The sequence below is a fragment of the Erythrolamprus reginae genome, chromosome 5 (genome assembly GCF_031021105.1).
Source record: "Erythrolamprus reginae isolate rEryReg1 chromosome 5, rEryReg1.hap1, whole genome shotgun sequence".
Lineage (NCBI taxonomy): Eukaryota > Metazoa > Chordata > Lepidosauria > Squamata > Dipsadidae > Erythrolamprus > Erythrolamprus reginae.
This window is the reverse complement of record NC_091954.1, coordinates 118,584,649-118,599,394: the sequence shown is the minus strand read 5'-3', so window position 1 is coordinate 118,599,394 and position 14,746 is coordinate 118,584,649. Positions and strand designations below refer to the sequence as shown.

At 48.5% G+C, this 14,746-nt stretch overlaps 1 protein-coding gene across 1 annotated transcript in view; it reads right to left on the bottom strand.

Moving 5' to 3' along the window:
- The window catches only part of OPA1 (OPA1 mitochondrial dynamin like GTPase), a 52,563-nt gene extending 38,117 nt beyond the window's left edge, over positions 1–14,446 (bottom strand). The window contains 4 exon segments of the mRNA XM_070753862.1: positions 7,501–7,608; positions 8,145–8,241; positions 12,058–12,376; positions 14,353–14,446. Coding sequence (XP_070609963.1) covers positions 7,501–7,608; positions 8,145–8,241; positions 12,058–12,376; positions 14,353–14,384 — 556 coding nt within the window. The 5' untranslated portion in view covers positions 14,385–14,446.
- Between the last annotated feature and the right edge of the window lie 300 nt (positions 14,447–14,746).

Here is a 14,746-nt window from a genome sequence, read left to right as displayed (position 1 = left end):
AGGCCAGCCCAGCAGTTTCCTTCCACGGGTCTCTCCAGGGGACGGTCTCTCGGGGGTTATTGGTAATCCCCAAGGGGACAATACTGGTTTATTACTGTTGTTAGACGCCCTGAGTCTACGGAGAGGGGCGGCATACATACTCAATCAATCAATCAATCAATCAATCAATAAAAGCCCAGTGCAAAACCTCTGCAGGCAGTTGGTAACAAAGAGGGCGCTACAGTACGGGCCCCCCCGCCCCCTCCCCTCCCCCCCAGGCCAAGGAAAAGGCTGGGCCTGGCAGAGGGTCCGGAGATGCCGGCGTGGGTTTGTGGGGGCGGTTGGGGCCACCCCACTCAATTACTCTATTTTTCAGAGTGTCAGACGCACCCCTAAAAGAGGCTGAAAATTGGGGTGTGTCTTATCCTCCGAATGTGGCTTTTTGGAGGCTTTTCCCCCCCAGCCCTAACCAGGTGCTCACGATCCTCCCAGCTCTTCCCTTGCAGGCTCTTCCATGGCTACTCTCTGCAAAGAATGTTCTCCAGGCCCTAAGTCTTTGCAGGGTCTTTTCCTTTCCTCTAACTTGCTCTGAGTAAGTTTCTTTCCAGCCCTAACCAGGTGCTCACGATCTTCCCAGCTGTTCCCTTGCAGGCTCTTCCATGACTACTCTCTGCAAAGAATGTTCTCCAGGCCCTAAGTCTTTGCAGGGTCTTTTTCTTTCCTCTAACTTGCTCTGAGTAAGTTTCTTTCCAGCCCTAACCAGGTGCTCACGATCTTCCCAGCTCTTAGCAGCTTGCAGGCTCTTTCATGGCTACTCTCTCCAAATAACGTCTTTTTTAAAGCCCTCCACCAGGGGGTAAAATAATGTGCTGAAGGTGACCAGACTAAGGACGCTGGCCAGATCAATACCTGGTAGGCAGGTTCCCCCCTCCCCCATTTTCCTCCCCAAAACTAAGGTGCGTCTTATACTCCGAAAAATACGACAGGTTCGTCTGGCTGGCCCGTTCCCAAGCCCTGGGGCAACGCAAAGAGTCACCCGAGAGTGGGATGGGCAGCATACAGACGCAATCAATCAATCAAATCAAACTAAAATGGGATGGGGGGGCCGCGCTGGCAGAGGGGAATTGGGGAAGAGGCACCTATGGATGGCCAGAAGGGCCACAAGCTTTGATGTTTATCCCAACTGGACTGGGCTTCTGGCTGTTGCACTACGGGTGTCCAGTTCCCTCACCTCATTATGTGGAAAGAGCCTTTGCTTAATCACGACAATGAAACAATTAGCAGCAGTTGCAAAACTCTGATGAATAATCTGGAAATGTATTAGTTGAGCCTGGATTAGAGGGCAGGGGTTTTGGCCAAGGGGGGGCCCTGCCTCAAGCCACGCCAGTCGGACGGCATGGAGGATACTAGCACTCTTTCGTCCATTCTTCCGTTCGCTCGTCCTTTATATTTCACATTTCTAGGAACCATGGGGTTGCGATGGGTCGGACAGAGGAGAGGGGACGTGGTGGTCCATGTAATCTGGGGAACGGGGAAACACGTGCCCCTTTCCCAGCTCACGGACACGCCTGAAGGGAAACCCTCTGGGGAAGACCAGGAAGCCCCCATTTAAAAAGAAATAAAATCCTAAAAAGCAAATGGCACTAATATTTCTTGACGCTAAAAAAGCATTTGATAGTGTGGATTGGGTTTTTATGAAAATGCAATTAAATAAGATGAACGTGGGAACCAAATTCTTTAATATAATTGATGCTATTTATTCCAATCAATCAACGAAGATTATAATAAATAATGAACAAACAGGAAGAATAGAAATACAAAGAGGAGTTAGACCAGGTTGCCCTATATCACCATTATTATTTATTTTAACATTAGAAATATTAATAAAAATAAGAACAGAAAATGATATAAAAGGATTACAGATTTAAAAAGAAACTTACAAAGCCCAAGCATTTGCCGATGACGTTGTTTTTATAATAGAAGACCCCCTGACATCAATAACAAAACTAATATACTTAATAGAAGAATATGGGAAAGTGGCAGGTTTGAAAATTAATAAGGAAAAGACACAAATACTCACAAAAATCAACTAGACAAATCAACTAGAAAAATTAACAAATTTGAAGATAACAAAAAAAAGTAAAATACTTAGGTACAGTATTTGGATTTCTGCCAAAGCTATATCATTAAAAATTATAACTATATAAAACTCTTAGGCCAAATTAAAAAAGATTTGGAAATATGGAATAATTTACAGTTATCTTTAGTAGGAAGAATTTCTACAATTAAAATGAATATTCTTCCCAAAGTATTGTTTCTACTTCAGATAATTCCAATAAACCCAGGAGGATTTTTTTTAAAAGAACTAACTAAGATTACTAAAAAATGTATATGGCAAGGCAAGAAACCTAGAATAAAACAAAATTCCTTAGAAGATCGAAGGGAAAGAGGAGGGCTTGCCCTCCCCAACTGGAAGTTATATTAACAAGCGGCAGCACTATCTTGGATAAAAGAATGGCTAATTTTGGATAATAGAAGATTATTAAATTTAGAGGGCCATGACTTAATGTTAGGTTGGCATGCCTTCGTGTGGTACGAAAAGTTTAAAACTCATTCATATTTTAAAAGAAATATAATAAGGAAGGCATTAATAGAAGTTTGGAATGAGATTTTTAAAAAAAATCATTTTCTAGTAATGCCAGAATGGATTTCGCCGATAGAAGCTATCTCTCATCCTAACTTATAAAAAGAAGGTAAAATAAGGAAATATAGAGATCTACTTGATAATCAATTAAAATTGAAAACAAGACAAGAATTACAGGAGTTGAGTGTAGAAATAGATTGCTGGCAATACGCCCAGGTTAATTCTAGATACCAAAAAGATGCAAGAACGTTTATATTTCAGGAGGATAATAATATACTTGGAAAATTACTAACTCAAAACCAAGGAAAATTGATAGGGAAGTTATATAAATATTTAGTGAACTATAAGACAATAGGTTGGATATTAAAAGATAATATGATCCGTTGGTGTAAAATTATAGGAAAAGAAATAGACTTAGATACATGGGAAAAGGTCTGGACATATAACTGGAAAATAACTAAATCAGTTCCTTCAATCAAATAAAGATGTTAGCCACCCAACAGGATATCAAAGATGTTTCCAAGTGCTTCACCTATTTGTTGGAAATGTAAAAAAGAAATTGGCACATACTTTCATGCATGGTAGACATGCCCAAAAACTAAGATTTATTGGAATAAGGTAGAAAAATGGTTAAAGGAAATTACAAATAAAGAAATTAGGAAGACCCCAGAATTTTTCTTATTAGGTATTACAGATGTTAGATATAAAAAAGAAATATACTATTTAATAATTCATATATTAGTAGCAGCAAGGACAATGGAAAGAAAAGGAAATTCCAAGAGACAAAGAGGTCTTTAGGAAAATTATGCAATGTGCAGAATTAGACATGATGACGAGACCCTTAAATAACCAAGCTGAAACAGAATATTATAAAACTTGGCAGAAAGAGTACAATTGGAATGAAAAAAAGGATTTTTAAAGATATTGAAATAAAATATTAGATTGTTAAACATATTACGTTGAATATACTATATAGTGATATTTGATAGACTATTTTTGCTAATTGACTTTAATTATTTTAATTATAACTATATAAGTGTTAGAAAGTATAGAAAAGTCAAGATTATTATATTAATATTATTGATTTATAGAGATATTTCATTGATAAGTTTACCTTTCTGTACTGATCTAAACTAGAATTAGCTTTTTTTCCTGTATTAAGAAGACTTCTATACTTAGCGGAGCAATTGTAGCTCCTTTACACGTTAAATGTTGTTTCTATTGTTTTGTCCTACATTTTAAAAAATTGATAAAAATATTTCAAATAAAAAGAAATAAAATCCTTTCTGCGCCATGAACGACTGTCCAGGCTGATAAAACGAGACCCTCTTACCGCCCTCCTGGGAGATAATGCAGCGATTAACTAAACAATGGGAAAGGCCTTGATATCTCTTATCTGGTCTTGCCTGTTTCTGGAGCAATTTAGCCCTAATTATATCCTGCTTAGCAGTGGTGACATTACAGTTACGTAGAGCACCTTCTGGGCAAAAAGCAAGACCAGCGGGCCACTCCACTCACCGCAGGTAGATCAGGCACTCTCACCTGCAGGTCGGGTCAACGGCAGCCCCGTTTTATAGGCCAGAGGTGGTTCAGGTTCTCCACCAGAATCCCAGCTGCACGCCAGCCAAGCCCCCTTCCTGGAATGCCCCACGGCAGGACTCCCCAGCCCCTGGGTCCGTGCCCTTCCACTGGTCCGTGCCCTGTTGGGAACTGGGCCATGCAGGCGGTGGGCGCACGCGTGAAACCATCCCCTACACCCCCACCGCCCCCGCTGCCGGTCCACAGAGCCAGAAAGGTTGGGGGGAGCTGCCCCACAGATCTGAGGAGCAAAACAGCAGCTAGATTTGGATGCAATTATACAGGGTGCGTTCCAAAAGTAATGCAATTATTTTTTTAAAAGAAATTAATTGAACAGATTTGCACACACACTTAAAATTCTTCAAAGTCCAGCGACTCTGCCACGACCGGTACAGGCCCTGGGAGGCGTCTTCGGGGACCTCTCGCAAGGTCTTCGTCACGGCTGACTGGATCTCTTCTATGGACGAAAAATGCGCCTGGCCACAACGCGCTACGAGTCTGCGAGTTCCTGGCCAAACACCAGGTGCCAATGCTTCCCCACTCCGCCTATAGCCCTGACGTTGCCCCAGCAGGCTTCTTTTTCTTCCCTCGGATTAAAGCAGCCCAGTTTTTCGTCCATAGAAGAGATCCAGTCAGCTGGAACGAAGACCTTGCGAGAGGTCCCTGAAGACCGCCTTCCAGGGCACGTACCGGTCATGGCAGAGTCACTGGAAAAAATGTGTAGAGGCCCAAGGACAGTGCTTTGAAAAATGTTAAGTGTTTCAGCAAATCTGTTCAATAAATTATTTAAAAAAATGATTGCATTACTTTTGGAAGGCACCTTGTATATATGTTATGATCTCATTTATAAACAACTGTGTCCATGAACGTAGTAGGCAGATGGAAGGGAATGTCAGCTGCAGGGAAAGGAAACCCGGCGGAAGACTTGAAGGGACCAATTAACCTTCAGCAGATGCTGGGGGTGGGTGGGGGCAGGAATAACACAACACGCTCCTGGGCTTCAACCACCGAATGGGGCAGAGGAGGGGGGGGGCATTCTCAGGGCACAACTAGACAAGACAAGAGCCCGTATCCTGGGCACAGCGGCCAACCGGAGGGGGGGGGGGCAAATCAGGCGGTGGGTTTCGGTTTAGTCACCAGGAAGAATCATAAATCAATTTACCCCGCCATGTGTGGACAACGTGATTAAACATTATTATACTGTGTCTTAAGAGAGTCTAGCCTTGATTAAAAATCAGAGAATTTGATAATGATATTTAATATTCCAAAAATGAAATGACAAAAAAAAAATAGTAATTTCTTCAATATTTGTAATGTAAACCTACAGCCACCCCTGAAAAGTATAATTCCTGCCCAGATTGTCCATGATTAATGGGACATTATATAAAATGAAACCTTTGAGCAACTGCAAACCTGCAATTGACCTTTCACCAAAATTGCTTCCCTTGTTCCTGTTTATCTGAGTGGAAAGAGAGTCCCTGGCTGATCATGAGATCTCGCATGTTATTTCAATATAAAATGTGTTAACCGGGGGGGGGGGGGGGGGGGGGAATTAAAATCAATAAAGTAATTTTTCTCCCAAAAGGCCCTGAATATTCAGGCATTGGTTTTTCACTTTTTCTTATAAATTGTTCTTGAAAACCAAGAAACTCAATTCCCACCACCAGGGAAAGACAATCCCATTAGCCTGGATGGAGCTGACACCAAGACTAGATCTCCAGAATTCCCAAGTTTTAAGAAATGATTTAATTTAAGAAATCCACCTTAATTGAGCCATGGTCTCAAGATTCCTGCAAGCAATTTATTTGTCATTGCAGTTTTTGGAAAGGGGGAGGATTATTGAAAGGAGAGTAAAGCAAAGCACATTTTACACACCCGGCCAAAGTAGACCCGAAGCTCCTCTGGCTCCCTCAACCCAACTGTGACCTGTGAGAAACCAGCAGAGGGAGGGGAAGGGAGCGATGGACACGACAGAGGGCAAAGGAAAGGCAACACCCACGCGGGCAGGCTGACCACCAGGGCCACACAGGCACAACCACAACTTCCTCAGAGGGGGCACACCAAGAGGTGCTATCGACGAAGGGCAGGAAGACCAATCTAGGAACCGCCACAGAGGGAGGGGAAGCGCACAGGGGGCTCTCGTCTACGGGCCCTGGAGCCTCCGAGCATCGTCTCAGAACGTGGAACTTTGAAAATCTTGTCCAGCCCCCCCCCAAACACCCCCCCTCCCTTCGCAAAGCCAGGGCCTTGGGAGATTTGTGTGGAATCAGGCCAGGGATTAACTCTCCGGCAGGGAAGCGGTGGGGTCATTAGCGGCAGCCTCACGGCAAAACCCCTCTCTCTTCCGGGGGGGTGGGTTAGAAACCTCTGGGCCTGTGACCTGGAAGAGCCCAAGGCGGCCACAGCATTGAGACTTGGAGGCCGCTTCCCAGCCCTCTCTAGGCGCTTCGCAGAGAGCCAGCCTCTGCCCCCCCCCCCCCACCTGGGCCCTCATCAGACCCACCGGGGAAGGACGGGAGGCTGAGTCAAGCTGGAGCCTGGTGGGATTCGACCTGCCAGTAATCAGCAGAAGCCGCTTGCAGCCCTGCGCTCTTACCACTGAATTGGCACAATTGGTAAGGCAACATATTTCAGGCAAACTCTGCCCACGGCTTGGAGTTCGACCCTGACCAGCTCGAGGTTGGCTTTGCCTTCCACCCTTCCGAGGTTGGTGGAATGAGGAACGCAGGCGGTTGGGGGCAAGATGCAACACACGGTCAACTGCCCAGGGGGCGACGAAAGGAATACAAGTCTCAGTGTGCTACTGCTAACGGGTGCCCATCATCCTCATCCTCAGGAGCCAGAGTGACGCAGTGGTCAGAGTGCTATTTCTGCCGACTGCTGGGTACCTGCAATTTGGCTGTTTGAATCTGACCAGGCTCAAGGCCGGCTCGGCCTTCCAAACCTCCGCAAAATGAGGACCCAGATTGTTGGGGGCAAGAGGCTGGCGGTGCAAACTGCTGGGAAGGGGCATAGAAGGGCTATTGCTATTTCCCCCTGGACACCAACCTTCCCTGGACAGAGGGACCCTCTTCCTGGGCTGTCTGGGTCTCAAGAGACCCTGGGGGTGGGGGGGTCCCAGTAGTGGGGCTCTTTGCAGAGGGGGGAGCAGCCTCCCTTGCTTTCCGCATGGCCTGCGATGCTCGCACCGTGTCCCGCTCCCAAGGGTCTCCGGTTCAGAGGGCCAAGAAGGGCAGAGCCCCCCCTCCCCAGCTTCTCCTTTCGCCTCGCTCCGCTTGGGGAGGAAACAATCCTCTTACCAGGCGTGAAGAACCCGGACAAGGAGCTGAAGGTCTCGCTGATCTTGTGGAAGTCGGGCAGGAGCTTGGCCAGCTCTTCAGAGTCCGGCAGGGCCTTCTTCAGCCGCTCTAAGAACAAAGAAGGGGGAGGGGGGGCAGGAGATTTGGAATGAAAAAACCGAAATAAAGAAGAGCATTTTAAGCAGCCCCCCAAGAAAACCTGGCTGGGTCTTCGGAGGGTGAACTACTGCAGTGCCCTCTACGTGGGGCTACCCTTGAAAAGGGTTCGGAGGCCACAGCTGGTCCAGAGTGCAGCCGTGCAAGGTGTCGTGGGTGCCCCCAGGTACACCCCCATTACACCCACTCTGCGCCAGCTGCCCTGACCCCCAACCAGTCTCTGGACGCAACTCAAGGTGCTGGGGGCCAGAGTATCTCCGGGGCCACCTTCTACCACACAGCTCCCGGTGACCACAGGGGTCAAACAAACTGTGCGGACAAACATCTTAAAATACAAATCATGGTTTTGTATTGATTTTGCTTTTACATGTTGCACGCAGCTGAGAGTCTGTGAAGTTACTGGGCGGCCTATAAGCACGAATAACAAAAGCTGGACCTGGAGAACGGTCAGAAGGCGGCCAGAGGCGACAGGAGAGTGAGGCACCCACCGAGGTCGATGTACTGGTCCATCTCCCAGAGGAAGTCCGGAACGATCCATTTGTATTCGCTCAGGTCAGGCAGCGAATCCTTCCACTGGGTGTAGGTCTAAAAGGAGGCAGGAGAAAAAGGACGTCAGTGACAGAGCGCAGGCAGGGACAGCAACAGTTCGCTTAGGGACCGTTCGGAGTTGCGACCGCACTGAAAAAAGTGACTCAGGGCCACGTTTCACAGCCACGGCCTTTGCAGCGTCCCCCAGGACCAGGGGGTCAAATGCTCGGCCACGGGTCCAGAGGTGGCCCAGGGTCACGCGATCCTCTTTTGTGACTATCTGACAAGCAAGGTCAATGGGGAAGCCAGACTCACTGAATGGCCGGGTAACTAAGGTAGGTCGTAAAACGGGGCAAAACTCACAACAGAAACTTTGGGCTCAAGTGGGGTCATCAGCGAGGGAGGAGCCCCACCTGCCTTGCCAAGAGATGGACTCGGGCAGCTTCCAACCAAGCAAGTCTTCTAAGTTTTGGACAAAGGGCCGACACAGCAGGAAGGGGTCAAGCCTGCGCCTAGGGAACCCTCAGTTTACAACTGTAAGGAAGCCCAGAATTTCCATCGCAGTTGAGGACACAGGAAGGGTCTTGTGTCCTTCGTGTGGCTGGAGATTATTTTACGACCTGTTTGCAGTGGTCATTAAGTGAACGGTCTTGCTGTTAAGTGAATGCAGTGGCTATCAAGCAAATCCACTTGTTCCTATGGGCATTTTTGGCCAGAAACCAGCAAAACCCAGCCGTGACCAGGGGATGGCCACACAGGTGAGTCAATGCAGTCATGTGACCATAGGATCATTCATAGTTTAGGGCAGGTCTGTCGTTACTTTCAAATGGTTGCTAAGTGACAAGTTGTTAAGCTTAGGGCAACCTGCAGAGAAAAGGCTCCCTTCAAACAAAGACCCCCCCCTCCGAGTCCAGGTTCAGGAGGGGCCTTGGGGTGGACCCATCCTTCTGGGCTTTGCCACCTGGCTGACTACTGCAGTAGCCGTTCAGCAGTGGGCAAAGGCTTATTATAGCTGCCAGGGCATCCCTAAGGAGCTTAGGATAGGCCAGGCTTAATGCAGCTTTAACAGGATGAAATTTAACAGAGACAGCAGAAAAACCCATCACTCAGAAGATCAAACACACAGGGATGTCGTAGAGGGTCTGTGCCTTAGTAATGGTATTTTGAAACACAATCCTTCCTTGTTTAGCAAATTACCGTGATCAGCGACCATTGGCCAATACAACGGCAATAAAAAAAGATTATTTCCCAACACATCCCTGCCAATTGAGCCCTGGGAGGAGAGATTGAAGGTCCTGGGTGTCTTTAGCTCTGAGAGCAGAAGGCTGAGGGGGCAGCAGATGACAATGTTCATGTTCTGTCTGGGTCCCTCCAGAAGCCAACACCAACCAAAAAGAGAAGCCAGACACACTGGTAAAAAGCAAAGGCAGTTTATATACTTCAAAGCAAACACAGGTAACAGAAACTGTTCTTACAGACAGGAACACGCTGGAACTTCACAGAGGTTTCACGAAGGCCATGAAATAAAAGAGGATTCTTGCTGTCAAAAACAACGCTGGAGATAACAAACCCACGCCTCCCCCAAGTCTTCCAGACTTCTAGGCCACAAGCCAAGATCAGAGACGCCGAGAAGCGAAGCAGGGCCACAGAACTTCCAGTTGATAACGCTCCACAAGGCTGCAAGGGTGGGCCTGCCTTTTAAACCCTGCTGAGGAGAACCACACCCAAACCCAGCTGTTGCCAATTCAGTGATGCAAATACCTTTCTAATTGGTCCGTCTCTGAGCTGCACGTCGCTGTCTCATGTCAATTATAGCCTGTGCTGCTTCATCCAATGAGTCCAGGCTACTAGCTGGGGAGAGCCCCCCCCCGGGGGCTCTCAGGCTGCTCTCCCTTCTCCTCTTCCTGACTTTCCTCTCCCCCGTCTGCCTGGTCCTCCCCCTCCTGTTCACTGTCCTCCTCCTCTGGGCATGGATCCAGCAGAGACGCAGCAGGTCCCTGAGGAGCCTCAGGCTGAATCACAACAGTTCACAACACAGGAGTCAGGAAAAGGAGCCGGGAGAGACTCTCGCAGTCCTTGCTTTTGCAATGAAAAATCACCGATTATTTTAAAATGCCACGTGGCCACCAAGGAACACAAACTTTTGCGGGCGCTTGCTTTACAAAGTGTCCATTTGGCCACGGATCCTACAGGCATGAAGAAAAACCGAAACCGACTTCAGCAAAATTCATGATAAATTTATTTTATATTGCAAATTTGGGAATGAAAGGCATCCGGAGAGAAAGAAATTGGGACTGACCCAAGGTGGGACTTTTAAAAGTATCAGAATCAGAATGACGAGCTGCCAAACCGAGACGGATTTTCCTAATTAGACTTAAACTGCTGAGGGTTTTTTAAAAATATCACGAAATGATTTATTTATACAGGCAATCCTCAAATTACAATAACAACTGAGCCCAACGTTTCCATTGTTAAGCGAGACATTTGCTAAGTGAGCTGCTCCCGTTTTTACAACCTTTCTTGCCACAGTTGTTAAGTGAATCACTGCAGCTGATAAATTAGTGACCTGGTTGTAAAGTGAATCTGGCTTCTCCATACAGACGGGAGGTTGAACAACTACCCTGGCGGTGCGACCGGAACAATCTGGAACTGAAGACACTCAAAACCGTAGAAATGGTGGGAGACTTTAGGAGAGACCCTCCCATTCTACCCCCTCTTACCATTTAATTATTTCATTTTATTTTATTTATTCAACAGTTCTGCAAAGGAATCAGTGAGTCTGTCATCTGCACCTCTATAACTGTCTGGTTTGGCTCTGGAACCTAACAAGACCGACACAGACTTCAGAGGAGAATCAGAACTGCAGAGAAAACAATGGCTGCCCACCTGCCTTCTGCTGAGGACCTGTAGACAGCACGAGTCAAAAAGAGGACTGGGAAAGACCCCTCGCATCCTGGACACAAACTCTTTCAACTCCCACCCTCAAAACGTCACTACAGAGCCTTGCACACCAAGACCACTAGACACTAAGAACCGTTTTCCCCCCGAACGCCCTCACTCTGCTAAACAAATAATTCCCCCAACACTGTCAGACTTTTTACTAAATCTGCACTGCTGTCAATCTTCTCATCTCCTCCCACAAATGACTGTATGGCTGTAAGTTTGTTGCTTGCATCCTTACAATTTATATCCACTGGTTCTTAATGTGATTTGATTGCATATTTGCACCCAGACTATCATTAAGTGTTGTACCTTATAGTTCTTGGTGAACTTATTTTTTTGCTTATTTGACCCTTATGACAATCATGAAGTGTTGACAAACATATCTTTTCTTTTATGGACGCTGAGAGCATCTGCACCAAAGACCAATTCCTTGTGTGTCCAATCACACTGGGCCAATAAAGAATTCTGTTCTATTCAATTCCAGTCTATTCTTTGACTTTGCCAGAAGGTCACAAAACGGGACCCCAGGACACAGCAAAGGTCATAACTATGAAGCAGCTGCCCAGCCTCTGAACTTGGACCATGGCCAGGCTGCAAAGGTCAAGACGGGGAAAAACATTTTCCAGTGCCGCTTTAACCTTGATCGGTCACTAAACAAACTGTGGTTAAGTCGAGGACGACCTGTATTGAATCGACCTTACTGATTAGGGAGGAAAGGCTGTTCTTGAAGAGGAAGCTTTAATTCTTGGCCTCCTTTCGAAGGCAAGAGAGGATCCATTGCAGTTCCCTCTTCGCCCCTAGGCTACAAGCGAATCCAAAACCTCCCACCGAGTGAGCGAGACAGCCCCTGAAGCTCTTGACCACTTGAAAGGCTGCCCAGACTACCCACGCTTCAGCCATGAGCCGCCTTGGAGGACAGAGAGCCGGTACCTTTTGGGCCGTGTAGCCGCCACCCACGGCAGAACCCAGCACGAGGTAGCGCAGCCGCAGCAGCCTGGAGGCTGCCCGAGCGAGCCAAAAGTTCCTAGAGGGACGGAGGCTGGACTTGACAAGCAGCAGCCTGGAGTTGCGCATGGGAAGGCGGCTGAGGGTGGAGTACTGCGAGGCCGAGGTCCGTGTCCGAAGCCTTGGTAACGTGGAAATGGGAGGGCAGGAATGGTGGGTCTTTCGTGAAACGGGATGCAGTTTCTGCAGCGGCAGCTTCCCTCTGGCGCGGCAGGTCCCGTTGGCCAAGTGCTGGCAGGCAGCGCTAGAGGGAAGGAAACAGGGGCCCTGGATTACGCAAGCAGAGGCCTCGCTTTCTCAGAGCCCTTGAGGACCAGCAGTTCCACGTGGAGTTTCTGCAGTTAACCCCCCAAGACCACCAACCACTATTTATTTCCAGGAGGCCGGGGGCAACCTTCAGAGGAGGATTCTGGGCTGCACTTTCGGGCGGGGGTTCAAAAAAGGAGCTGCAGGCAGCCTATAAGGGTCACCTTTTTTTAAAAAAAGGCACGGAATCCGTGCTGCAACCCCCCTCTCCTTGTCTGGGAGCAACAGTTTGTGGTTAGAGGTCTCACAAAACCATCCTAGAGAACATCTGCTCACATGCAAAAAGCACCGCTCCTAAATCAATGGTGAATTTAAAAACCCACATTATTTCATAGTGATTGAATCTCTAGGCCGTAGCCTTCCACAACATGGATCCCCCTGGGTCTCTGGAGATTCTCAGCCATCCAGGTCACGATTTCCCCAAGGGTGCTTTCCAGAAGAGGTCCAGTTGCCTTTTGGAAAGCACCTCTGGGATGGAGACCCCTGAAGTTTCTCAACAGCTTCTCAAGGGAGACGTAGCCTAATGGTCAAAGCAAATTGGCTTGCATGGGCCGCACAAGGGAGTCGGGAACCCTGCATAGTACATTTCCCAAATGGTCAGCTAGGAGGAGACAATGAAATAACTTCTCATTCTCTTGTTTATAAAGATACTGTAGATTTACAATGTTGTTAATTATAATGGTTATAAAGGTGGAATTATGCATTCCACATTTGCACAACCTCTCTTTCCAGCCTTCAAAATCGCTGTGAAGATCTTGGCCTGGGCTGGAGGGGAGGCCAGCAAGAGTAGGAAAAGGGTTGTTGTAGTGCTGTGGTTGGGGGCCATAGGGGGTTGTTATTACTTTATTACTAGTAGTAATATTCATTCAATACAGCCACCTGCTCTTCCGGGTTTGGTCATTATTATTTTGTTTTTACTGAATAGAATTGCCTTGCATAGGATTGCGTTTTAAATGTCTAAATAATTAATCCCAAGAGGAGGATAGTAGCATCTTAATGTGGGATCCATTAAATGGACTTTTATTATTACATAAAGCCAAGAGGCTCCAACATTAGCTGGTCTCAACTCATGGTCTCTATCTGTGCTTAGCACTGGTGTCAATGGGAGGCTCTCCATCCTGCAAGGGCTTGCTGGTCACAAGGTTGTTCTTTTTCAAAAGGCAACTGGATTTTCTCCTCCCCCGAAAACATTTTGCTTTCCATCCAAGAACCGGAGACCAACTGGCAGCCAATGCAGCTCATAGATGGAGACCATGAGTTGAGCCCAGCACTGCTAATGTTGGAGCCTCTTGGCCTTTTGTAACAATACAGCCCACTTAATGGACCCCACATATCACTGTGGCTGGCGTGGCTGCATCTGAGCCAGTTGCCGTCTCTGGATGCTCTTCAAGGGAAGCCCCAGGGAGAGCGCACTGCAGTGGTCAAGGCGGGAGATGGCGAGGGCCGGATTGCACAAAGAGCCTCCCGGTCTGGGTAGGGTCGCAACTGGAACACGAGGCGGACATGTGCAAGAGTCCGCTCTAGCCACAGCGGAGAGAGGCTGACCGACCTAACTTCAGCTGTGGACCCTTTCGGACAGGTGTCGAGACCTGGCACCACGAATAGCCGAGTGTAGGACGTCACTTTGAGGGCTGTGGTTTGTTCCTGTCTTCCAGCTCCGGGGCCTCCCTACTTCCCCCCGAAGGGCATCGCGGCTCCCCTCCTGCAACGGGGACCCCCCCGTGTCCCCCCTTCCTCCTCCCGGGATCTCACACCCCCCCCCGCGGGGAAGGAAGGTCCGAGGGCGGGGACTCCGGGCGGAGCAAGGCCGGCGGGAGAAGAGCGGATCCCAGGACCCGCCTCCCCCCCCAGCCCCGCCGGCCACCAGGAAACGGGAGTGGCGGCCCCGCCTCTCAGGAGGCGCCCCGCACTAACCAGGCCGCCGCCGCTGCACGCGCCCTCCACATCCTGCGCCGCCGCCCGGCCCCGCCGGTCTGCCGCCGCCGCCTCGCCCTTCAGCCGCTTCCGCTTCCGGCCCGTCGGCAGAGTGTCCGCCGAGGCGCTGCGCCTGCGCGCAAGGTCCCGGGCGTGGGGGCCACGATCGGGCGGACGTGCCGCGCCGTAAACTCATGAAAGGCAAGAGACGTCCGCGCTGAGTGGCTCCGGTTCGGACGTGGGTTCTTCCTTTGCCTCAGTTGACACAAGGACAGTTTCCCCCCGGACGCCCTCGTTCTGCTAAAGAAATAATTCCCTCCGCACTGCCAAACTAAGTCTGCGTTGCTATTGTTCTTATTTTTTTCTCATCGTTCCTGTCACCCATCTCCTCCCA